The sequence below is a fragment of the Wyeomyia smithii genome, chromosome 1 (genome assembly GCF_029784165.1).
Source record: "Wyeomyia smithii strain HCP4-BCI-WySm-NY-G18 chromosome 1, ASM2978416v1, whole genome shotgun sequence".
Classification (NCBI taxonomy): Eukaryota; Metazoa; Arthropoda; class Insecta; order Diptera; family Culicidae; genus Wyeomyia; species Wyeomyia smithii.
The window spans coordinates 81,553,312-81,579,976 of NC_073694.1; the positions used below are offsets into that span (position 1 = coordinate 81,553,312).

Consider the following 26,665-nt stretch of genomic DNA (forward strand, 5'->3'; position numbering starts at 1 on the left):
ACAGTTTTGTATTTGTAATAATTCATCCTCCATTTCCACCACAGTTAGGTAGTTACGAGGGTCGTTGTTCAAAAGAATATCACCAAATCGTACTAAATTCGGATTTTCGAACTTCCTGGATGTCATTGTTTCGGTTTGCTACTGTTTTCTGAGTTGGTGTATGATGTATTATCTCGATATCTTTTATATTTACTACCGGTCTTTGAGAGCTATCTTTGAATGAATTGTTTCTTCTGCATGCAAAAATATACAAACTTATCAACACTACTACTCCTACTGTTGTTAAACCACCAATTGTCCACCCCGAGGACAAAGGTGAGTATAGCATGTTCTCTAAAAATGGTCTTTCTCTTTTCAAATCCTCTATGTCCACTCCTAAATCAAACAACTTTTTCCTATCATAAACCGATAGTACAGAAGTGTTTTTATTTAAAGATGGGATAAATTTCATTCGCCAGCTATCTAAAGTAAAATTCAATATGTTATAGTGTACGTTAGTATACACGGCCAGTTTATCTGACAATGATACATTCGTGAACGATATTTTAACACTATCCGTTTTAATTCTCATACCCGGCGTCAGTCTGATTTTACCAGATCCTCTAATAATCATATGAGACCGATTCATTCCATGAAAAATGACAATCTCCATTTCGTCCGGGGTCACATATTCCCATACGTTAGGTTCCTCACTAGCAAACCAGACATCATGATTTATTTTCAAAATTCTTATGCTACAACTTTCCGTAGAGTTCCTGAAGTACAAATTAAGTAAACATTTGTTTTCTGAAGATAGTTTTACTTCGACTGCACTTAAATTGCATATTTTATTTTGTGCAAAACTTAGACACTCTTCGTACTGTGCACTTGATATTACAAAGCCCCAGTTCTTTTCAACTTCCTTGAATAATATATCATCATCCATCTTAATTGCTACCACATATGTTCCATTCACTTGTGGGACAAACACCCCCCTGAAAGCCACGAGTTTTTGTTTAGACACTAAAGGGATATTCAACTTTAACAATAAAATTTGATTATTCAAAGGCTCATAAGATATTTCAATGATTGAGAGGAGTCCAGAAAGGATATCGCTCTTACCATCTCCCGGAAACGCCAACCCATTCGGCAGTTTATCTTCGGCTTCATGCAACAGCGATACTAGCTCCGATATTTCAACTAATTGCATCATTTCGGACACCCCTTTTGTGTTCCCCAGTAGAATTTCAATAACAATATGTTGTTGATCTTCTAAATTATTTATTAGAGTTTGAAGCTGAAACCCAATTTCCATCAATTCTGATTCCAAGTATAATATATTCTGAATAGTACTAGTGAAATTCAAGTCGTCCTGTACCATTTTTCTAATCGTGTTGAAATTGTTCATGATTTTTTTAATTTTATCATCAACGTGATACATCGAACTATCAACAAATTTATACATGGCATCTAGTGTTCCAGTTTGATGAGTAATTGACGTTCTTAGAGACTCTTCATTTTTCCTAAGCCTGTCTATGTTTGTGTCAATCCTAACCCTGTCGTCAGAATCCATGCCTCCGACAGCCGTAATGATTCCCCTTTTGTTCCGATTTGGAAAAACGCTCTTTATAAACTCGCCTGAACTTTTACGTTTACTCAGCGCTGACCACAACTCGCTAGTAATTTGATTGCACCTGGTTTTTGAAATTCTTTGTGTTAGCAACTCACAGGTGAAATTGAAATTTTGCGCTGTTTTTTCTAAAGCCATAATACCATTTTCTAATTCATTTATAGGGACTCTTACCTCCAACGTATAGGTTCCCATTCTCAATAGTGGGTCATTTAACTGCTCCATGACCAATCCCCCATGAACTGGTACTAGTGTTACCAGCAAAACGACCCTGTAATCCAAAGAGAAGCACGTCTTTTAATGTATTGTCTATGTATTGCACGCGGTCATAATCTTGTCTTGGATTAAATTCTTTACTCACGTCTTTACCCTACTGTACCAATTGTCCTATAAAAATCTAAACCCACTCACACAAATCCACGCCTCAAACACTCTGGGTAGCGATCCCTTATTATTATCTTTCATTCCGGGTTGCGATCCCTTGACCACCCATTCTATTTCTTCTCATACTTTAATTTTGAATACTTTTCCATTTTGCTATTTCCCATGTCATGTCATTTATAGTTTTTATTTTTTTTTTATTTTATTGAATATCAATAAAACATTATGATATTGTTCATTATTTTTAAGCCTTTATCGCGCTCTTCTTCCGGTGTCGAACATTAAGAATCTTTGTCTGGATTCTTTTGCCGATACTCTTCATACTTTCTTTTCAGCTTCAGTATCTTTTACAAGTCTTACATTTTCTCACTTTCTAATCTATATTTATTCCCACATTGATTTTTTTCTTTGTCACATTAAAATTTTCTTCTTCATATATATAATTTTGTCCCCTGTATATAATAAATCTCTTTATTCCTTTACAAATGGATTGCTTGAATCTCATTGCCACATAACTTTTCTTCCGTCTTACTTCACAAATGGATTGCTTGAATCTCATTGTCATATTAATCTTCTTTCGTCTTACTTCATTTTATTTTGCTTATCATTTCCCCGTTTTATAATTACTTTATTACTTATTTTTACTTCATTGTCTATTTTATATCCTTTCGTTTTTTGTAATACTTGGTTTTCTGCCGGGGGTTATTTCTCTCAACACCGGACTTACTCTGCCGGGGGTTATTTCTCCCAACACCGGACTGATTTTTTCAGTTTTATTTACACTTTTTATTCTTCAGAACCTTTCTTTTTTAAAAAATTGTCAACCGGGGGTTATTTCTCCCAACACCGGATTAACATATTTCGGTTTCAATTAATTTGATGTCCTCTTTTCATCGATCGCCTCCAAAGAGTTGAACTGCTTAATTAAAATATTTTTTTTTTCATTCTAAACTATCGCTTATTTAGATACTTCATCACTCTGTCACTCATTTTATAATCATAATTATTTTGTTGCTATTCATAAGGGCTTATAAAATTTACACTCTGTATAAAATAGTGAAATTTTTCATAAATTCAATATCACTTTCTTGCTTGGTTTGGATTAAACCTCTTGTTTTTTTTTTTTTTTTTGCTCGTTATACTCTTTCCTTGGTTTAACTAATTTTGGAACTGTACCAAAATTAAATCCTAAAACTACCGATGAGCTAGTACATAACGTGGAACTTGAATTTACTCGAAATATTTTCGGAGGCGATTATTGTGTATCTTCTCTAACTTCTTTCCGTTTTTTATAATAGTAGTTTGTTCACTTGGTAGATCGACGACCTCATAGGGTCCTCTCCATAGCGTTTGTAATTTTTGGCCTGTTCCTATTGGGACTGCCTTAACCAGTACCAACTCTCCCCACATCGGTTGCCATTCTTTAGATGTCTTATCGTATATTTCTTTCCGTTTTTGTTTCGATACTATTAGATTTTCTTTCGCAGTATCATGAAGCCTTTTAAAACTGGCTTTCATTTCGTAGATGTAATCCCCATAAGTCAATTCCATATCCTGTAGTTTATATACGGAATTTGGAATCCGAGCACTTCTTCCGTAAACTAACTCAAACGGTGTAAATCCCGTAGATGAGTTCATTGTTGTATTGTATTCGAACATAAAATAGGGAAGAAGTTGATCCCAAGAACCTGGATCACTTCCCACATACTGTCTAAGATATGTCTTTAGCTCTCTGTTTGATCGTTCAACTAAATTAGCTTGCGGATGATACGCAGAAGTTGTTATCTTCTTTATTTTTAATATTTTACAAACATTTTTCATTAAATTACTAACAAAATTTGCTCCTTGATCTGTAACTACTTCCATTGGTGTGCCAAATTTGCAAATGAAATTTTCTACAAAGGTTTTAGCTACAGTATAGCTTTCCTGATTTTCCATTGCCGCGACTGTAAGATATCTTGTTAAGTCATCTTGAATCACCAGACCGTATCTATTCCCAGAGTTGGATTCGGGGAGTACGACAATATCCATAAAAATCTTTTGAAAGGGTTCAGACGAAGTTGTTGTAATTTTCATTGGAATTTTGTTCGCCATCCATATTTTATTCTTTTGGCACGATTCGCATTGTTTGACATAATTTTCTACGTCTTCCTCATATTGTCCCACTGAAACATAGGGCTAATACGTTTCAGCATACGTTTACTTCCTACATGTCCTCCTAATGGACAATCATGAAACTCCTTTAAAACTGTTTCTCTATCCTCTGGTCTTACCCACATACGATCTTTATTCGGAGCATATAGGGTGAAAACTTTGTCAAATTTTTCCGCTATAAATTTTAAAACGTTTGCTTCTGGTGGAACTTGTAAATTTCTGAAAGCTATTATTTGAATATTTCTTGCTTCTTTCACGTATTCTGGGCAGTTTTGGAATGCACCCACCAGTCCTTCGAATAAGACTGCTGTATCTATTCCTGAACGTTTAGTACCATTTAAAATTAAACCCCATAACTTGCGGTTTGGTATTGAAAATATTCTACCGTTCAAATAGTCTTTCAGCCCATGAGGCAGGTCTACAAATTCACTCAGTTCTTTGTAAACCGATCTTCTATTGACGATCATGAAGGTAGCATCAACTTTGTCTACATCGGTTTTCTCTTTGGAAAAAATCAATCTCTTAAAATCAAGTAGATTATGATTCAAAGCTTCTGCAAAGTCATCGTAACTCAATCCCTTTGTTTCTTCGGGATAGTCATCGAAGCTAAAGTCAATGTTTTCCAACCCATCCATGTGTGGTTTCCAACTAGTTTCTTGCTTTCTTTTGAACAGAGTAAATCTACCTGACTCGTCGATGATTTGTTGGCTTTGATTTGCTTCAATAACTTGCTGCTGCTGTAGTTGTTGTTTTTCTTCCTCTCGTTTTTGTTTTCTAGTAATAACTGCAACACATGATACATCTGGATTAAGACGTGATAAAAAATCTGCAACAACATTATCTTTTCCTTGCTTATACCGTATGTCACATTCGAAACCTTGTAATTTTAGTCTCAATCTGGTTAGCGTTGGTGAAGTTTCCTTCAGCCGCCAAATCGAAACCAAAGGTCTGTGATCAGTATAAACTATGAATTTTTGATTGTATATGTAATGTTTGAATCTGTTTACCGCCCAAACGATGGCGAGCAGTTCTTTTTCAATTGTGTGATACTTAATTTCAGCACCTGTTAGCCCACGACTGGCGTACGCTATAGGTTTATCTAAAGTTTTTTCATTTGATAATACCGCTCCAATTGCAAAATCACTTGCATCCGTAGTTAGAACAAAAGTGTCCTTATAATTTGGCCTAACTAAAAGAGAATCCGATGTCAAAAAATCTCTCAATTTTTCAAACGCTTTCTGACATTCATCTGTCCAGACGAAACGTACGTTTTTCTTCAACAATTCGTTTAAAGGTTTTCTGATTTCTGCAATTTTTGGTATGAATTTGCCATAAAAATTTACCGTACCTAAGAATGATCGCACTCCCTTTACTGTTTTAGGAATAGGCATATTTCTTACAGCTGTTATGTTATCCTTCATTGGGCGTATGCCTTTTTCGTCAACTATGTGTCCTAAATAATTAATTTCGGTGCGCAGAACTTGACATTTGGTTGACTCAATTTTTTAATTATGTTTTCGTAACGCTTTCAGAACCCTTACTAATTCTCGGTTGTGTTCTTCAATTGTTCTACCATATACAATTATGTCATCCAAGTAAACAATAGCTTGAATGTCCCCAAGTTCATAAAGTACTGTGTTCATCAATCTTTGAAATGTTGATGGACTGTTCCTTAGCCCCATAGGCATTCTAGTGAATTCATAATGGCCTTTTGGGGTTGAAAATGCCGTTTTAGCTGCATCTTTTGGGTTAATAGGCACCTGATAGAAGCCTGATTTTAAATCCACTGTAGTAAAATATTTGCTATGTCCAAGGTTATCGAGAATTGCATCGATTAGTGGTATAGGATAAACAAAAGGTTTAGTAATCAAATTAAGTTCTCTGAAATCTATCACAATTCTATATTTCTTACTTCCGTCGGCATCTAAGTCTTTCTTAGGTATGCACAGTACTGGTGCATTCCATGGACTCGTACTAGGCCTTATTATACCTTGACGGTACATTTCATCAATTTCTTCGTTTATTAATTTCTTTGTACTTTCTGGGAATCTATATTGTCTTTTATTTATTGGTATATTAGTAGTTGTTTCTATATTGTGAATTGCTGCATCTGTAATGGTCAATTTATCTCCCTTTAAATAGAATACGTCACTGTATTCTGACATGATAGCCTTCATTACCGTATAATCATGTTGTTCTAAATGATTCATGTTAAGTGAGTCTATTACTTTAGAAATTCTTTCTACTCCTTTCAGTTCACTTAGGTTTCTACTCTCTACTAGACTATAGTCTTGTCTGGAATCTATATCTTCAGCCTCAACTGCTTCCGTGTATAACTTCACATCATTGTTCGAGTAATCTGCACTCATTTGTTCATAAGTATCAAATTCTTGTTCCATCCTATTAAAATCATCTTGTTCATTTCCTACAGATATTCCTATGTGCTTATCTGTTAGATCGAAATATGTGTCCTCTAAACAATCAGTTTGACATTCTTTTTCGTTATTATTTTTAACTCCAATATATTCTTCAATGCATTCAGTTTGACATGATTTTTCATTTGATAATGTATATTTATGTTCAGAACGTTTCTGAAGCTCAGAATCTTTACAATGCGGCTTTACCTTGCACTCAATTAACCCTCTGTTTTCATTAAATACCTCAGTATATGTGCTTCCCATATTTAGCTCTTTGTTACACCCATTGTCATTTTCACATGGCTTGCGCAAAATAACTGTAAACTGTTCGCTTATATATATTGTATATTGTTTTAAAAATTGAGCCCCAATGATTGCCGGGACACATAAATCTTTCATTATAAAAAATTTAACCATGTAACATGAATTCCCTATTAATAATCCTACTTTTACTGATCCTAATGTTTCTTCTTGAGTTAGATTAAACCCTGTTAGTAATACCTTATCTGTATAATCTACATTTTCCAATTCCATATTGATAACGGTATTCCATCTGATTAGATTATTGTACGCTCCTGTGTCTAGCATGTACCGTTCTGTTTTTCTCGGGTTATCGACCGTAGCAATGTTTAAAATGAATTGATTATTCGCAGTAAATTCGATACTTAACTTCTCGTGTGCTGGGATGTAAGTGTTAAACTTTTCCCATAAGTTAGTAGTACTTTGACACATTTTGCTCTGATAATTTTCCGTCACGCTTGCTGAAATATAATTGCATTCGGTCGTATCCCTCTGAATGCGTCTCTGTTCGTTATTTTCTAAATGTCGGAGTGTTTGGACGCCATATTTGACACCCCCAGAATTCAGTTTTTTTGTTGGTTGTAGTTTCTTCCTTCATTGTATCCTCTATCGGTTGTATCCTGTCTAGGAAATTGATTTTGATTTCTATCGTAATTGTTGTTTGGATAATAAGTGCCACCCCTATTTTCAGTGTATACTCTATTTTGATTAAACGCTTGATAGTTATGAGGTTGTGAAGGCTGATTGAAATTGCTTCTATTATAAGAACCATTAGACTGGTACCGATTGTTCTTATAACCATTTTGAAATCCGTTATCTCTAAAATTTTGCTGATTCAGCGTTAGCGCTTCTCCTCTTAGCTTTGTGTATACAACATTCAAGAGCGGTGTCTGATCTTCTTTTTCTGGTATTTTTTCTGCGAAGTAGTCGATTAATATCAGAAATGGACGAAGTTGTTCGTGCTTCCCATGAAACTCCGGAATCGATTGCATAGCCATGACCATTGGAAATTCGTAAGGTGCTGGGTCTGCCATCATGAATTTTGGTTTCAACGTCCGATTGAAGTAGAAACTGTCTCTCGAAAATCGGTCTTTCAATTTCTCTATAACTACGCAAAAACTGGTTTCGTCTAAGTCTAAATCTTCAATTTGCTTTAGACTTATTTGGTTGATGGAAATATTATTTTCCACAAATTCTTCTTCTAGATCTTTGATATGATCTAGGAATTTACTTTCTATGTAGCTATCACTTTTTTCTTTTTCTACTTGCTTGAATGACGAAGTAAAAGGAAGATCCTCCCAAGCTTGTGATATCTCTAAAACAGATATGTCGTTCTGTTCGTATGCTGGAATGACAATTTCCAGACAATATTCCGAATTTCGGCGTTGTTTTCGTTCCTTTTCAGGGATTAAAACTGTTCTATTCAAAATTTTCAAAGATAATTCGACTTTTGTCTTAACGAACTCAAAGTCATCTGTTAATTTATTCCAATCTCTTGTCGGAATTTTATCTTCATATTTCTTTAGGATAGATTCAAACTCTTCTAAATGCTCTTCTAGCAACCGCCTCTTTGTATTAACTCCCGTTTGTGTTCTCGCCCTGTTTATGCTCTTGCAGAGGTTCTTATACTCCCTGTCAATATATTTTTTAATGTCTTCCAACCTAGTCATCTACTATATTTTTTCACTTTAATCTATCACTAGCGATCACACACATCTTACGAAAAGAAAAAAAAACAAAAAAAAAATGGCTTGAGTTACTCACCACAGCTTGCCTACTTCCATGTTGCACGGTTGATTTCGTCCTTTATTGCTGGCGTTCCTAACACTTCCTAGTGTTTTTCCTGCTGTCACCATATGTAGCGGCGGCTGGGGCACTGGCTTTTTCCCTATTAATGTGATATTGCACTCGGCGTTTCACTAACAACTTCTTCCGATTTACTTGGTGTTTATTCACACATCAACCTACACTACTTATAACTACACTCTACCTTTACACCTTCCTTTTTTTTTTCTTCGGTGGGACTCCGTGGTTTCTCCTCACCGGCTTGATCTCTACTCCCCTGACTCAATTCAATTATCCAATTATATCCCTCTGGCCGCAGAACAGACCAGATAGCTCCTCAACCGCGGTCCAACTTTTTCTTTTATTTTGTAAACCTAAACATAAACTTTAAACAAAACATTGCTACCGTTGCGCATAAACATTAACTTGACACAAACCTTGCTGCTCTGCTGCGCATGACTAAGGTCAATAACTGTTTACCTAATGTGTTGTTCTTGAACTTCTTGCGACTGTGTTGCTTGTCGCAGCTTATGTAAGTAAAAGGTTAGGTCATTGCAAGAAAGCTAAACAATTGTTGAACCGAGTTCCTCTAGCTGACCAACCTACTGAGATGTTTTTTTTTTGTTTCTTTTTTTTTTTTTTTATTTATTTATAATTTCTCTTCTACGTAATGCTACAGGAATCGAAACGATACACAAAATTTAAATTATTTTTAAAAGGAGAAAGTTCCACCTATTGTGGTAACTATTTCTTCGGAATTTAATGTATTCAAAAAGGAACTTTCAACGTTTGTTTCTGACGTTAAAGTTAACTATCAAATTGGCCGTAGAGGTGAATGCCGCTTATTAGCCGACTCAATAAAGGGTCGTGATCGTCTTGTTCAGTATTTAACTGACAAGATGTACAAATTTTTTACATATGACACCAAGAACGCCAAGCCGTTCAAGGTTGTCTTGAAAGGTCTCACCAACGATCAAACCGTTGATGAGATCAAAATTACTTTGACAGGATTACTTGGCATAGCCCCTAGTTCTTATGAAATAAAAATCACGAGGTGAAAACTTGTGACTATTTAATCCATTTTAACCGCAGTGATGTTAACAACTTAAAATTTTTTGAAAAAGCACATGCTTTATAAAATGTGCGTGTAAAATGGGAAATTTATAGGAAGTTTGGCGGAGGTGAAAAGCATATCACCAAATGCCGTACTTGCCAACGATATGGCCATGAATCCAATATCTGTAACATGGACCAAAATGCCTTTATTGTGGAAACTCTCACAAAAAGGACACATGTCCTGTGAAAGAGAGTAAAAAATTTTGGTGCGCCAATTGTAACGGCTACCATATGTCAAATTTTTACGAATGCCCTGTCAGTTTAGCCATTGTTAAGGCAAGGTAAACAAAATTCAGTTTCCCAATCAAAACAAATTTCAAAACATAATTCTCCAAGCCCCGCTGTACCAGCAAATTTTTCTACTCCTTTGCATACCCGTTTAACATATGCACAGGTAACAGGTAGTTCGAACATTAGTTCACCTAATGTTGATAGTTCGAAAATGCCCGTTAACATGGGGGGTAAACAAAAACCGGTAGAAAATAAAAATAAGCCTATTACCCCAGCTAATGTTGCAACCGAAAATATTTTTACTAATGTCAACTGCTTGGGGCCTATTACGGCAGGTAAACTTACTTTTCTGCAACAGGCAATGTTCGATTTTATGAATGCAATGTTACAGGCAAAATCCATGTTTGAAGCTATTCAAATTGGAACGAATTTTACAATTAAAATTGTTTCTAATTTAAAATTTAGCAATGATTTTAAATAAAACAATCAAAATTTTAAATTAGAATGCTCGCTCATTGAAGGCCAATGAGAATGAGCATTTTAATTTTCTAACAGTAAATAATGTACACATTGCAATTATTACTGAAACATTTTTGAAACCTAACATCAAATTAAAATATGATCCCAATTACGTGGTTCATAGATATGATAGAATTCAGGATTCCGGCGGTGGAGTTGCAATTGTTATTCATCGCCGAATCAAACATCGTGCCCTTCCCCATCTTGAGACGAAAGTTATTTAAACTTTGGGAATTGAAGTTCAAACTGAACTTGGGATTTTATTTATTGTTGCAGCATATTTACCATTCCAATGCACACGCGAGCACAAAAATCATTATAAAGGTGATTTAAAAAACTCACCAGAAACCGTTCAAAATTTTTTATAATTGGCGATATTAACGCTAAACATCGATCATGGAATAATTCTCAGAGTAATTCCAATGGCAAAATTTTATTCAATGATTGTTCTTCAGGATACTATTCTATTTTGTCTCCGAATAGTCCTACATGTTTTTCTTCTGTAAGGAATCCATCAACAATTGATTTGGTGCTAACAGATCAAAGTCATGTGTGTAGTGAACTGATCACACATGCTGTTTTGATTCTGACCATCTTCCAATAACTTTTTCTATATCTCATGAATCAGTTTATATTTACTTATTTATTTATTTGTCGTCAATCATAAGTAGACCATATTGTTTACAATTCGTTCTTAACCAGTTAATCTTTAAAAAAATATTTTCTTAAGTGTTTATTCATTGTTACATCGATTAATTCACAATATTTGTTATAACATGACATCATTCTGTTGAGAGGTTCATTTTGGCTATAGTTTGTTCTTTGATTACTGATATAAAACAAATTCCTATTCCTTAGAGAACGAGTGGGAGCATAAAAGTTCAAATTCGTTAGAAGTTCTGTGCTATTTACTATTTGTGCAATTATATCGTTTATAAAAGCTACCATTGCGAATTCTCGTCGTATTTAAAGTGCATATAGATTTATTAACATGCAACGTGCCTCATAGGAAGGTAAAGGTAGAATGGTCCAACCTAGCTTTCGTAAAGCATACAATAAAAATTGCTTTTGTACTGACTCAATACGATTTATATGTGTATCATGATATGGTGACCAAACTATGCTACAATGTTCAAGCAGGGGCCTAACGTGAGCAATGTACAATGTTTTTATTGTGTATGGATCTTTGAAGTGCAAACTAAATCTTTTTATAAATCCGAGCATATTACTTGCCTTATATATAATGTTATTATAATGATCAACAAAAGTTAATTTGGAGTCGAGAGGAACTTCTAGATCTCTAACTTGACTGCTCCTTTCAACTGATTTCATTTTTGCGACTTATGGTTTCTGAAAAACAACCTCAAATAGCCAAATTCGATCCAATAAAGGTATATTTACTCTTTGTGTCCTAGAATATTGATGTTGTGAAGCAAAGCCTTAGTGCTACATTTCGTATCGGAATTCGACCTTTTATTTTACTATACACAGACTTCGCAGCCGACTGTTAAGTGTACAGGATTATTGCGGGGCTGGTGCTACGATCCTACTGACACCAACAGTCTCTCCCGAGCCAGAACTCGAACATGCGACGACTGGCTTGTTAGGCCAGCATCGTACCTCGAGACCAACTGGGAGATATTGATGTTATATTTGAAGTAATAGTTGAAGTGTAAAATGTAAAATTTAACGTTATATTTGTGCTAAAGAAATATCGAAACAAAAAAAAATGACTCCTAATTTCAAACACTTTAATCACGAGCAATATCGGGAACGTTCAAATAGTACAATATATTTTGATTTATCAATTTCGTTTCTTTCCATAACTTTTGAACCACGCATCAAATTGTTATGAAATTTGTTATTTGTACGTTTGAGAGACAGTCCGTACTTATGTTCGTATTAGTCGTGTAATCTTTGAACTAATAGACTTTCGTTGTTTTCAGAATTACATAACAGTTAAATAAAAGTCCGATTGTAATTAAATGAAATGGCAACTAAACCTTTCATTTGACACTAAGATTGATGAAGTTAATCCAGTCATCATGGAAAAACAAACAAAAGTCACCAGAACATGTTTCTTTTCACAACTTTTGAACCACATGCCTAATCATTATAAAATTCTTCAGTTAACCCTTAATTAGCCCGGTAATTTGATACCAATTTTGTTTACATCGGTTGAGTAGTTTGTGAGATAATGAAAATTCGTGATTTTCACATTTTGATACATTACAGATAAAGTTACGGTCTGATTACAATGAAATTCAATAGGATGTTATGAGGCAGCTAGACCTTTTATTTGACACTAATTTTGTGAAAATCGGTTGAGCCATCTCTGAGAAAAATAAGTGAGTTTGAGTATTCTGCGGATTATGTTTCTTTTCATAGCTAGATTTCACATTTTCAAGCATAACAGGCAAAATAAGAGTCCGATTGCAAAACAAATCAATAGGATCTTATGGGACAATTAGACCTTTCATTTTTTTTTCTTCACAGAGACCTTTCATTTGACACTGATTCTTTGAAAATCAGTCCAGCCATCTCTGAGAAACATGACTGAGATTAAACAGTCTTCAGAACACGTTTCTTTAAATACTTTTGAACCACATGTTCAATCTTTATAAAATTCAAAAGTTAAGGGTTTTTTTAGGTATTTAAAATCAATTCTGTTCAAATCGGTTGTGTAGTTTCTGAGATAATGATGTTTCGTGATTTTTACATTTTGATACATAACTTCTGAACTAAAAATCCGATTACAATAAAATTTAATAGGGTCTTATGGGGCGACTAGACCTTTTATTTGAGAATAATTTTATGAAAATCGGTCCAGCCGTCTCTGAGAAAAGTGAGTGAGAATAAAAATCTGCACATACACACACATACACAAAATGCTCAGCTCGTCGAACTGAGTCGAGTCGAGATATATGCCATTCCACCCATTGGAGCACTTTTATATCTTCGGTTTTGCAAGTGATTGCCTTTCTAGGAGAAAGGCAAAAAGAGAAAAATGAGTTAAAATGCGCTTATTTAATAATGCAAAACATAGTGGATCTCCGAAGACGTATTAGATATTGTAACTGATCTTTTGCTACTCCCGCTACTCAGTCGCAAGAAACTCTACGAGCCCTCAGGGTCGGCTCGTCCATAAAGAGAGGTCAAATTGGGGAAAGGAGAAGAAGATCACTTGGTTTTAAACTAGTATATTTGGCACGATAATTTTTCCCTAATTCCCTACTTTTTTTCTACAAAATTGGATTTACGTGTTATGTGTGTGTGATAGTGTCTGGGCCCACCGTCTGTCGCCGTTCCGTTTTCGTCTGTCGCTCAGTGGTCACCGTCGCCGCTGTCCCGGAACGTCTCCGCTGTGTCTATGCCGTCGCCGCTACTTCTCGCCTACGCCTACTCTCGTTGCTGCCGGTATCTTGCCCACTCTACTGGGTTAACGTTGGGCTTCGTCGCTGACAATAGCCGCTCTGCCGGCTGGCAAGCGCCTCCATCTGGGCTTTTAATCACTCCGACTCGATGTAAGTTGACCCACGGGCCCTAACGGGTGCGATCTCTGCCAATAATTCGGCTCCTTTCCAGCACAAAACAATTGTTTGCCGCGACGAAACGATTACTTTAACTCGCGGATTAGAACCGTATCGATCTAATTACGGTGCTCTACAACTTGGCGTTGTCGTGTGCAAAACGTGGTTAACGGGTTAAACGTGGTAAAAACTGCGGGTGTAATATGTGCGTTCGACAACTGGCACGGTCCAATATCTTCTGACAATGCTACCTAAGGACTTTCTCGATCACCCGAATTGCCTTCTAACTCTCCCGGAACGTGCCTTCCGAACTCCTTTGCAGGCGAAATAATTATAGTTCAGTGTGTTGTGCTGTGTATGATATGTGTACCTTGTCAGGGCTGAACACAATCCCTGCCGTGTGTGTAGAGTTTATTAAGATTTGTTCGCTGTGCCATCTCCCTATATAGCTATTCTTTGGGTATACTTTTTAATTTGATTATATTTTTATTTTCTTTATTGATTTAATTTATTTTTATTCCTAGCTAGCTGTTAAGAGTGATCTTCAACCCTTGTTTTGTTTTTATGACGTAATTTTGGGCTACATAGAGCATTGGGACAGGCTATGAAAATAGCAAAAGGTCACAATATCTTGACCACAGCGTCAATGCCAATCTCTTTCAGCAACACTGGTCGTATGCTTACAGGAAAGGGGGAGCTGTTTTCCTTGGAGAGCAGCTTGCCTGAGCGTCTATTCTCTAGGATAGGAGCGGCTCAAACAGCGACTAATTGGGAGCGGACGGTTGAACTTTAAAAAGCGATGTCCCGCCAGCTACACCCAAGACAGCAACCCCGTCGCGAGATAGGCATCTCAGCCCTATACACACCAAAAATTCTCTTTATGGTTCAGCAAAGTACATTGCTGAAAGTGTATCAGCAAATCACTTGTTTACTGAATCACAGTATTTTTTCAAAAGTTTTCTGTAATTCAGTTCTACAATTTACTGAATTTCGTTCAGTAATTTAATTTTTGCTGGAAACCAGTATTTCATTGATAAATTTACTGAAAATCAGTAATCGATTCAGTGATTCGCAAAAATACAGCAAATCTATTTGCTGAACAGAAAACAGTAAATGAAGGTTTGCTGGAATCCAGCGAAAGAATTGATATGTCAAAATATTTTACGTCAAGCTGACATTAGTAAAACGCGCCAAATCGCTGTGCAGCTGGTACGGGATCATCTCTAAGCTCCTGATAGCGGATATTGGACCATAGCTAAGTCACTGTTGGGCTAGATGAACTTAAAGGTTGAAATGATAATCATACATCTCTAGTTCAACAGTAATTTGGCTATGATCCGATGGGCGGATAGAAGCTGGTGCCTGAGGGAAACATGGTTCCCTTGAACTAACTGGTTAACCAGCAAATTGATTTATGATTTGCTGAATGAACAGCAAATTGTCATAGCTGACAACCAGCAATTTGTATTTTGTTTTACTGAACATGCAGCAAACGATCTGTCATTTTTATGCAATTGAGCATTACTGAATAATCAGCTAATTTCATTTTGCTGAACAGATTGCTGGAAACACAGCTCACCAAAAATCAGCAAAATTTTGCTGGTTTCCAGCAATGAAAATTTGGTGTGTAGTGAAGCAGCATGCTAAAATAAACATATTACGAACAATCAAGAATTGAAAACAAACCGGAACAATCGGCAATGACCTAGCCGACGAAATAAGGGCGACGATTGGAAGCTCGGTACATGTAACAGTAGATCGCTGACCGCCCCGGGTGCCGACAGGAATCTGCTGGATCAGCTAGAAACCCGCCACTTCGACATCGTTGCGCTCCAAGAGCTTTGCCGGAAAGAAGAGAAGGTATGGCGGATTTGTGGCCACAGGGCACAGTACTACCAGAGCGGCGGCACAACCAATGAGCTGGGTACTGGCTTTATAGTGCTGGGCAGGATGCACAGTCGTACGGTCAAGTGGCAGGTGATCAGCGACAGGTTGTATTTGTTGAGAATGAAAGGCCGATTCTACAACTACACTATCCTCAACCAATAACTATTTCTTTGAACTGAAGATTTCATGAGAGAAGAGTTGATCAACTAAGACCATATTTTAAACAATTCTGGAATCGGAATATGTTTCGGGATTTCTGAAACTTAAGAACAATAAAACAAGTGTATGAAAACGGGTGTCGGCTGAGCATAGTTGGTAACGAGTTAGTCAACCAGTTTAGCAGACTGTGTTCGACCCGAACATAGGTGATGATGATTGTGAGGTGACGTAATTCCTTCACACCCAACCCAGCCAATCTAGGTTCGAAACTTGAAGAAATTGGGAGATTTTCTTAGGCAAAACGAATCTACGCCACCCGACGTCCGTGATTATGCCGAAATCAGGCCGACGTAAAATAGGCGAAATCCAAAATTTGTTCAACGATTGTTTTCAAATTTGGTTGAGGTGCAAGATCGCAATACAAAGCAATCGGCATTCACAGTTCAAATGGCGTATGTTTTATAACCAACATTAGGGACCATCCATTAATGATGACACGCAAAATTTGGAAAAATTTAACTCCCCCACTCCCCCCCCCCCCTCACAAACTGTCACAACTTCTTTGACCCCCCCCCCCCTTAATTACGCCACGTTTTTATACCCCTTCCCCCCACCCATTTCTTTGGTTATAATTGACTGAAAACTGAGAAATTTGTCACAAATAAGTTTTTCTTAAAATTAGAACGATTTTGCTGAAATGAAAACTGAAACTAAAGGGGAAAAAAGAAAATGAAAAAAAAAACAAGAAAACTAGAGAAGGCGTTTAATCTTTCGTCCAAGGATTCTGTTGATGGAGTCGCATATCGACGACATAGAAAGCTGAAAGCTGAAGCTGAACTGCAGCATCATTGCTGATTTCTGAACGACCATCCATATTCAGTTCCTTTTCTTCAATCAATTCGCAACCCAAATCTTCTCCACATGTTAGTAGGATTGAGAGAGACTAAAAAATGAATGAAATTTTGCTGTCATTCATAACTTAGATTATTGAAACATAGATATCCAACTCAACCAACAATACGGGCAACAAAAATGTGGCGCCCCTTCGAGTATGATGGCGGTTGGGTGAACTACATTTAATGAGCACACACAGAAAAATATTAAGGTAATTGCTATCTTTTTAGGCTTGGTCAGATTTGTGCGGTGTTTTTAACAGACTAATCTATATGGTCTAGATAATAACAATAATTTATTACAACAGGACTAAAATAAATGTCAATGTGTGAGATGACCATGATATAAATTATTTATTTTGATGATAGTATGACTAATCGTTCATAATCGTTTCAACAATATGTTTTTAAGCATAACCAAAGATGACTAGTACACAATACGTTACACTTGCAGTATGCAGCGGACACGAGTTTCGCTACGCGTGAACGAAATTGAACTAATTTGTATACTGTTAATTTGGTGATGACGACAAGGTGGTGAAAGGTGAAGCATGTTTTTCAATATCATTGTATGGTCCTATCATCTAATTTTCAATATCCTTATACGATATTGCCATCTTGTTTTTGTTTTCATCTAGCGGATTGAGCATGATAAATCGATTTTGCTAATAATCACAGTTTTAAGGTCATCAGATGGCACCGTTATAAAGGTGTTGCAAGCAAAATGTATGAAGTCAGGTATCTTGCTCTAGTCATCATTAGCATAACTCATTTGTTGTTTGTATCAATTTTAATAGTCGATTGAGAACAAAATCATCTAGATTATATTGTAAAGTCGATTGAAAACCGCCGTACAAATCTGATTAAAAGTAACATGATATTTTTCTGGGTGTGAGAATCTGGTCAAGCTCACTACTGAAATGATAAGGAATACCATGATATTTTTCCGAGTGGATATGCTTTAGTTCACCCAACGGCCTACAGATGGCAAGTTCAGAGTGTTGCCTTGAGATTATATGCAACGAAGCCCAACTTGGATATCTATGTCTCTTTAGTCTATGTTCATAAGCAAACATGCACGGTGAAACAGAACTGACAAACATTATGCTTTTTAAACGAAAAAAAAATTGTCATTTATTTTATCTTAAGCAAATCTTCAACAAAAAAGGATAATAGAACTATGCATGAATAATGCAAGAACTCTGTGATATAGTTATGTGTCTCCTTTAATTTTTTTGAGTTGAAATGTGATGTCACACTCAAGCTAACCCTCACTCCCCCATGTTACAATAATCGAAACCCCCTCCCCATCTAAATGCGTGGTATCATTAATGGATGGTCCCTTAGACGAACACTTGTTGAACCACGCATATCACTTTTAGTTTTACTTCAATGAATTAATTGAACAGTTGTTTAAACTATTGAAAATCGCTCTTTTATCATTAAATATTAATGTACGATAGCTTCTAATTCTTACCTTTGAACAATGAATTTTTACTTTAGGTATTTGATCTGTTTCTAGATGCCAGCCAACAACTATATCTACAATATCGGTGAAATGCGTCTGAAAACATTTGGGATATTTGCCGCTGATATCAACAATCACATCTGTAACTGCCACGAATGTATCAATTGTATCAGCCATTTCCAAATAATCTTTGAGCAAATCCATTAACCGATTAGCCGTTTCCTTCATGTCAACTTTTACATCTAATGAAACCGTTTTCTTTATGGCTTTAATCATAGCTTGTTTCATTTTTTTCGAATTTTTATAATATTTTATAATCCATGCTCGATAAGCAGTGAAATCACTCCGATTCACATATCCCATCATTCCAAATAACTCCGCAACATTATCAAGACAATCCCGGGGACCATTTTCTATCACGGAAATAATTCCATCCGCTAAAATATCGAAGGACTTACGGATGTATGATTCATTGCACGGCTCCAATATAACGACTCCCAGTTTGCTGCACAGATCTAAGCAAACCTTAACGTCATTTTCTTGACACAGTCTACGTAATAATTTGGAAATTCGCATGTCTTCCGGCAAATTGGCCTGCAGTTGTTTGTTTAATTCCTGCAGGTTTGAATTTATATTCATTGTATCATGCTGCTTTTGACTGTTGTCCTTTCTTTTTGCAATTGTCCGAGAATTTTGATATCGCTTGCCGCCTCGGTTACTTCCTCCGCTACCTGATTCATTTTTATCGATATCATTCATGCCAGTGTTGAAAATTTTGGATCCGGTGCCACTTTGCTCTATGCGGTCACCAGGCTTCCCTTCATATAACACAGCATTTTCCATTGTTTCTATTATAGCAACATTCTCTGAATTAAAAGATGATTATTCCTACATTACTTTCAACTTTTCGTAAAAATCGTTACCTGCATGTTTCGACCAGCAGAGTTGCAAGATACAGGACGTTTATAAGTGATTTGGAAAAGAGTATTGCTTAAATAATGAAATAACATTCAGAAAGTCTAGTTTAGTTGTCGTAAACAATACTGTCAAATGAATATATAATAATTTGAAGTATTGTATGAAGTTCTAAAGTTGGAGCTTGGACGCAGAGATGCCAGATATACAGACAAATCTGTATTATACAGACTTTCTGTGTTGCGATACAGACACGCATAAGCCTACAGATTTTATACAGACATTTAGTATAATACAGATATTACACAGATATCTGATATTCTACATAATGGTTTTACCAGTATACACAAAAAAAACGAACACAAAAACCAAAAGTCACTGTAGCCGTTGCTGGAAAAAGTGAACTAGGGACTGAACACTTTGCTGAACATATTAATCTTGCGTTTTTGAGAGTGAAATCATGACAACGGGAATCGAGTCAGGCTATCGGGGTTTTTATCGGCCCCGTGGGCACTAATCTGCCTGTTTCGCCCCCAGTAACAAACAGCTGATTGTCTCGATCGATTGCCATGCAGGTTATATTGGTGAAAAGACCGTTTGTTCTATTCGGAGCAATATCCAACGTTGAAGAATTGCTTAAAAAGGTACTATTTTTATAACCGCGAGACTTCTGCCATCATGTATCAGTTTAGCTACATTACGACGAACGACGATTTTTATCACGGGAAAGACTCTTACTTCTATGTGGTACATAGATTTAAAAGATAAATTAGTTATCGATTAATCGACCAACTATGATAGACTCGAAAAAGAACAAGCAAAACAAGCAATAAAACAAAACAATCTGACAGGTCGACAAATAATTAGGTATCAATGTATCGGTAACTTTTTTTCGCAGCGGTATACAGACTTATGCAGACATTTTTATGGATTATACAGACTTGCCAAAAAAAAAGTCTGGCATCTCTGCTTGGACGACTCAAGAGCAGTGATGCCAGATGATAAGACATATCTTTATTTGAGAAATATTTCAGCTAGAGGTCGTACACTGAAAATAAATCGTACGCTAATCCCTAGTGCTCTTCACATAGAGTTCTCCAGGTGCGTTTGTATTAGTGCGATGTTTACGATTTATTTTTTGTTAGCTTTAAGAATTTTTTGTCACCTGTGAGAACTGTCATCTGAAAGAGAGCATAAAAAACTACCGAGTTTGATTCACACTCTCACAAATTTCAATATACAGTGTAAGGCGGGCCATGTCGTAGTGTTTGTGTGTTTTCGCTTGGAGAACTCTATATGGTCGGCGTGCGACCAGACCGAAGCAAGCGTCTTTTTTTTTGAAAATTGAGTTTTTATCACCAGTGGCTGTGAAAATAATAATCTATCTCTCATGAAATAATGAAATCATTTGAACAGTTCATGATGATATTATAATAAAAATTTCCTGCAGTAGCTTGCAGAAAACAAACGGGGTGGTAAAACTTTGAACCCCGATTACTCGAAATAATGTTTTTGGCGGTTGGTTCGATCTGGTCGCAAGCCGACCATATGAATGTCAAAAAACGAACCTAATCATTCTATTATGTCAACCCATGTCGATTTTTATTGGAATCCACGGAATTTCAAAGTGTGTTGACATTTGACCTATGTAAGCATTGAAATCTGAGTGTAAAATGATTGATTTTGGTATATATGACATGGCAAACCAAAATGTAAGGCACTTAATTTTGTGCTGTGAGCTGAAACGCAAGTGTATTCCACGTAGATATGAAATGTTTCATTTATTAGCACAAAAGTAAGTGGAATCCACTTGGCAGTAACGTGTCAAGTTTTTACAGTGTAGAGGTAGACTAGAGTGCCTTTATCCTAAAGGCCCAAGCACAATGGATACGTTTGCGTTGCGTTGACGTTAGTTTGACAGTAAATGTATGGGGTAACTGTCAAATTGCCGCAAACGCAGCCGCAACGTATCCATTGTGTTTAGGCCTTAAGGGGAGACAACTGGGTACAGATTTGCATCCACTTTGGGAACCACTCGCTGATTGATTGAAATTAAAAACCCCGAGTGCGTTAAAATTTATTATCAGGCTTGCTGGCAGTGTTGCTGAACAACATTGTTCGCTGTTTTGATTTATGTTTTTTAATGATGTCACCTGTTACAATCTAGGACAGGACGTGACAAGAGAAACCGAAAATCACCCAAAGTTCTGTCAAAGCGAAAGCCCTCTCTAATTGGTCGATTTTACTTAGCGCACTGTTAAATTTTATTATTAGTCGGTATGGTTGGACGTGCTGCGAAAACTATCGGTATTTTTTGTTCATGCTGTTTTTGCTTACCAAGTGAATGAACAGCTTTTGTTCAACAATTTTTTGAAACTTTTCCATACACTATACTGTGTATGAACTATAAAAATCACCATTCGAAATGTTATTCATGTTTTTTAAACTACGTATGATAAACAATAGCAGATTCATTTCATGAAAAGCAAGAGGAACCCAAAATTAGTTGAAATTATGGCTGGTTCAAATAAATTTGACATATATCTTTAAATCAATTGAACTAGCATTATCAAATGAATTATAAAAATTGAAATTCAGAACTTGGAAAATCCTTGATATTTATATTTTGCTAATAAAACATTTTTGGAAACACTGGCAAGCGCCGTGCCGAAAAATCACAATGTTTCATGAGGGCAATTTTGAACGAAAAGAAGAATAACTAGAAGCCACTTGTCACGTCCTGTCCTAGGTTACAATCTAAAATAATTTCAAGTGAACATTAAAAAAAATAGTAGGAGGGTGGTATCCGAGATACGACAGCATATTTTGTTAAAAATATTAAATTTCCATATTCAGTACAACTCTGCATTCGGGTCAGGTGCATTTGCTTGATCGCTAGAGAGAATATGTGTGTATGCGTAGAGTTAGTAGCGTAGCTAGGGGGGTGCGATTGGTGCGCACCAGGCCCACCACTCAAGGGGGCCCCAAAATCTTGCGAACACCGAACCGGTTAGCATGCCCATCTGAACTTAACATCATGTATCTGTGCTCGCCACTCTGCTCTCGTGATCCACACGGACAAAGTATACGTGATATCGATGTTCATTTTTACCATGATTCGTGATTCGACTGACGCCGAAGTTGGATGTTTTGCGATCGCAGAAATCATTCGATGCAACGTGGAAACACGCAACGAAGGAGCGATGTTTCGCAATGCTGAAAACCAGACTTGGTAAAGCACGCCCCGCACTAGAGGCGGAACAAAAATTGAGCTATTGCTTGCTAGGTATCATCACTGAAAATGTAGAGATTTTCTCGGTTCTTTCGGTACAAATTCTGTACCGTACAGATTACAGATTTCGAAAAAAAGTACAGATAAGTACAGATTTTTTAAATGGTTAGAAAAGATTAGAATTTACTGCCAAATCTCAGTAATTTGCTGCCGAGAATGGCACCATTCGGTTGAAAACGGCAGCTGTTACATTTTTTTTTGTAAATCTCGATTTTACCAAACTGAAATGTTGGCACAAAATATCCGAAATATCGGTAGTGTTGCTGAATTATGGGTTTCATTGTTTTTTGGCTAAATTTTCAGGAGATTGAATCGCAATGGCTTGGTAATATGCATTACCGAGCCCCATTCTTAAGTGTGCAAAAGTTTTATTGACAATCGAGCTAGTAGTTTGGAATCATATTAACTGAGTCAAAGCAGTGACAGTTGTTTAGAGAAAAACAATTTACGTTGCAGCTGTTTTTTCAAAAATATGGAAAATATAAACTTTGGGCCAGTGGTACAGATTTTGGTAGAGATTTTTCCCGGAAATAGTACAGATGAAAAAGATTTTTGCAGCTCCTAGTACAGATGAAGATGTAATAACACTGGGTATCACGCACTTGAGCTGGGTGCTTCAGTTGATGATTCGACACGCGAAGAATGAAGAACACCACCACAGAGCGGATATCTCTTCGTTGGTGTTTTCCTTAAGTTACATAGAGCGCACGGTGCAGCCCCGAATCATTATGCTCGCTTTTTTGCTTAGTGGCATCTCCGTCTCTTTGTACTCTGCTTATCTTTGCTATGTATATTACACGTTACAGCTAGTGCAGAGGGTGAGCGCTGACGACGTATGCGGGTGAGTGGGTGACCACATATTTGTGTTGTTTTTGAAATTAAATGTCATGAATTCAATGAAATGAAATTTAATGTAATGAAGCAGCAAAATGATGCTCTGTTTAATAGTTTCAAAAGAACATGCCGTGGTAAAGTATGCACAGCATCCAAGCAGAGCTTGATTGTAGCTCTAGCTTCATAACCCACACGCACTCGGGCTAGGTGCTTTGGTATTCAGCTTGGTGCGCAACAAATAAAGAAAGGTATTACACAGCAAATATCTCTTCACAGATCAAAGCAAAACGAAAAAGAAAAAAACGCTCAACGAGCCTCCAGGTGACGAACACAAGATTATCGCACTGCATTCGTAGCTTTTTTAGCTCTTACTTACTTACTTACGGTTCACTTTTCATGACTTTTTTTCATAGATATTTTCACCAATGAACTAGTTTTAGTTCCAAGTCGTTTGAGGTGTCGCTTGATGAATTGAGACTGACCACCTAGATACTTGATATTACTACCCGAGTAATTAGAGGCTTAGTACTGCTTAGATCATGATCATTATATTACCGGCACATGTTCCGGTCATGTTCCAGGAACCATTTTACCGATTCCGGTCATCCGCTTCCGCAACATGAAGAACCAAAATGCCCTTCTATTGGAGTATGTTGAGCTTAAATTGGTTGAAATAATGAAGAAGACTAAGAAATATGATTAGACATAATCGCTCGTTTTGGCACATATGTGCTAAAATCGACCGGGCCAAAAGTAAAACAAGCTCAAATCAAACAGAGCCTCAAAGGGAAAGATAAAACTATTGTATCACTACGTCAAATATGCTGAACGAACCCTGTTGAAAAATTACGTTTGTTTACCCTCCGGTAATTCCAGACTGATAACCTAACGTTACTGCCCTTAGAGCGGAAAGAGAAATTTGTTTGATTAATCTCTATACAGAGACCCATAGCACAGACTTCCCTTGATATGTGATATTAACGGTGTTATGATCAGCGTTGCCAGGTATCCAGGTTTATCCAGATATCCAGATTTTTGAACATGTATCCAGGTAGACAGATTTAGTGCTCAATTATCCAGATGTTTCATAAATGATCCGGTTTTTATCCAGATTTTATTTTCAATTTATTACCTATATATATTATATATTACCTTTATATTATATATTACCTTTATATATTATATATTACCTTTTGCCTCACAAAATGACTGCCAGATTTTTTCCAGATTTTGATATTTCCATATTTTTAAGAAATTGATCTGGCAACGCTGGTTGTGATATACAAAGGATTTATGCAAAAACATCATATCAAGAAGACTGGCATCTCTGAATCGATCCCATACAAATGACAAGCGTCGAATCAAACAGCGCACTCCATCTATTAAAGGTGGAAGTTTGCTATGACAGTGCTGGTAATTACATCGCTGCGAAGATAGAGTGTGCGTATGTGGCGGTCCAGTCTGTGCGTTCGGCTTGCAATCGCATCGCCAGCACACACACTAGCATGCGTCAGTTCCACTTTTACTCAACAGACTGCACTGCCAAAACTGTCGCTCAATCTCAGGCAGAGTTCCCAGTCTTCTTGATATGATGTTTTTGATTTATGTTTGATAAATCTCATCAAAGAGACCCACAGCCAGAGATGCCAGACTGTTTTTTGGCAAGTCTGTATAATCCATAAAAATGTCTGTATAAGTCTGTATACCGCTGCGAAAAAAAGTTACCGATACATTGATACCTAATTATTTGTCGACCTGTCAGATTGTTTTGTTTTATTGCTTGTTTTGCTTGTTCTTTTTCGAGTCTATCATAGTTGGTCGATTAATCGATAACTAATTTATCTTTTAAATCTATGTACCACATAGAAGTAAGAGTCTTTCCCGTGATAAAAATCGTCGTTCGTCGTAATGTAGCTAAACTGATACATGATGGCAGAAGTCTCGCGGTTATAAAAATAGTACCTTTTTAAGCAATTCTTCAACGTTGGATATTGCTCCGAATAGAACAAACGGTCTTTTCACCAATATAACCTGCATGGCAATCGATCGAGACAATCAGCTGTTTGTTACTGGGGGCGAAACAGGCAGATTAGTGCCCACGGGGCCGATAAAAACCCCGATAGCCTGACTCGATTCCCGTTGTCATGATTTCACTCTCAAAAACGCAAGATTAATATGTTCAGCAAAGTGTTCAGTCCCTAGTTCACTTTTTCCAGCAACGGCTACAGTGACTTTTGGTTTTTGTGTTCGTTTTTTTTGTGTATACTGGTAAAACCATTATGTAGAATATCAGATATCTGTGTAATATCTGTATTATACTAAATGTCTGTATAAAATCTGTAGGCTTATGCGTGTCTGTATCGCAACACAGAAAGTCTGTATAATACAGATTTGTCTGTATATCTGGCATCTCTGCCCACAGCACATAAACCTTCTAACGAACCTGCAAAGAAAAGAGACAAGGGATTTTCTCATAGCTTGGGGAATCCTTTTCCAAGCACATAGATTAAAAAATAAGAACTCAATTAATACAAGCTATAAACGGCACCACAGAGCACCAAGTTTAATAACTATCTTAAGAGTTAGGAACCATTCAAATATTACATAACGCGGAATCTGGCAATTTTCAATACCCACCCACCCCCATGTAACGCAATTCTACATGTTTGCCACACAGCCGCTACTAAGCGCTGGTGCATGTAGTTTCGAGTGTTTTGAACGTTATTTAGCTCAATAATCCCACCATTTAAAGAGTTGCGATTTTCAGCAAAGTTACTCAGAAGGTCAAGGGCTTGTAATTAGCGGACGGTATAGTGCGGAATTCAGCCGCGAGGCAGCGCTTGTGTGCATGTAGTTTTGAGCGTTTCGAATTCAGTTTAGCCAAATAATCCCATCATTTAGACAGTTGGGATTTTCAGCAAAGTTACTCAGAAGATCAAGAGTTTCTGGTTTGTGCTGCAATGTGCTGCTGGTGTGCATAAAGTTTTCAGTGTTTTCAACTTACTCTATTTTAAACTCTGTTTAGATAGTTGCAATATTCAGTAACTCAGTTACTCTTATTATTTATGCAATTCTATAAGCACTGATTGTTTACACGTGATGAAGTGAAACCAATTTGAATGTTGACAGTTTGATTACCTTACACAATCCGTAAGCTTTTTTGTGTTCATTCTAA

General features: G+C 36.7%; 1 protein-coding gene across 2 annotated transcripts in view; it reads right to left on the reverse strand.

The window, feature by feature from the left end:
* Positions 1-19,815, reverse strand: part of LOC129719193 (serine/threonine-protein kinase Smg1) — a 199,853-nt gene extending 180,038 nt beyond the window's left edge. Inside the window, exons 1-2 of one of the 2 annotated variants that reach the window (XM_055670690.1) lie at positions 19,373-19,815; positions 18,459-19,315 (exon numbers count right to left, since the gene is read on the reverse strand). In XM_055670690.1, the coding sequence (XP_055526665.1) occupies positions 18,459-19,292 (834 nt within the window). In that variant the 5' untranslated portion in view covers positions 19,293-19,315; positions 19,373-19,815. The remainder of the gene's footprint in view (positions 1-18,458; positions 19,316-19,372) is intronic. The other variant, XM_055670691.1, reaches the window with a different exon arrangement.
* Positions 19,816-26,665: the final 6,850 nt, after the last annotated feature.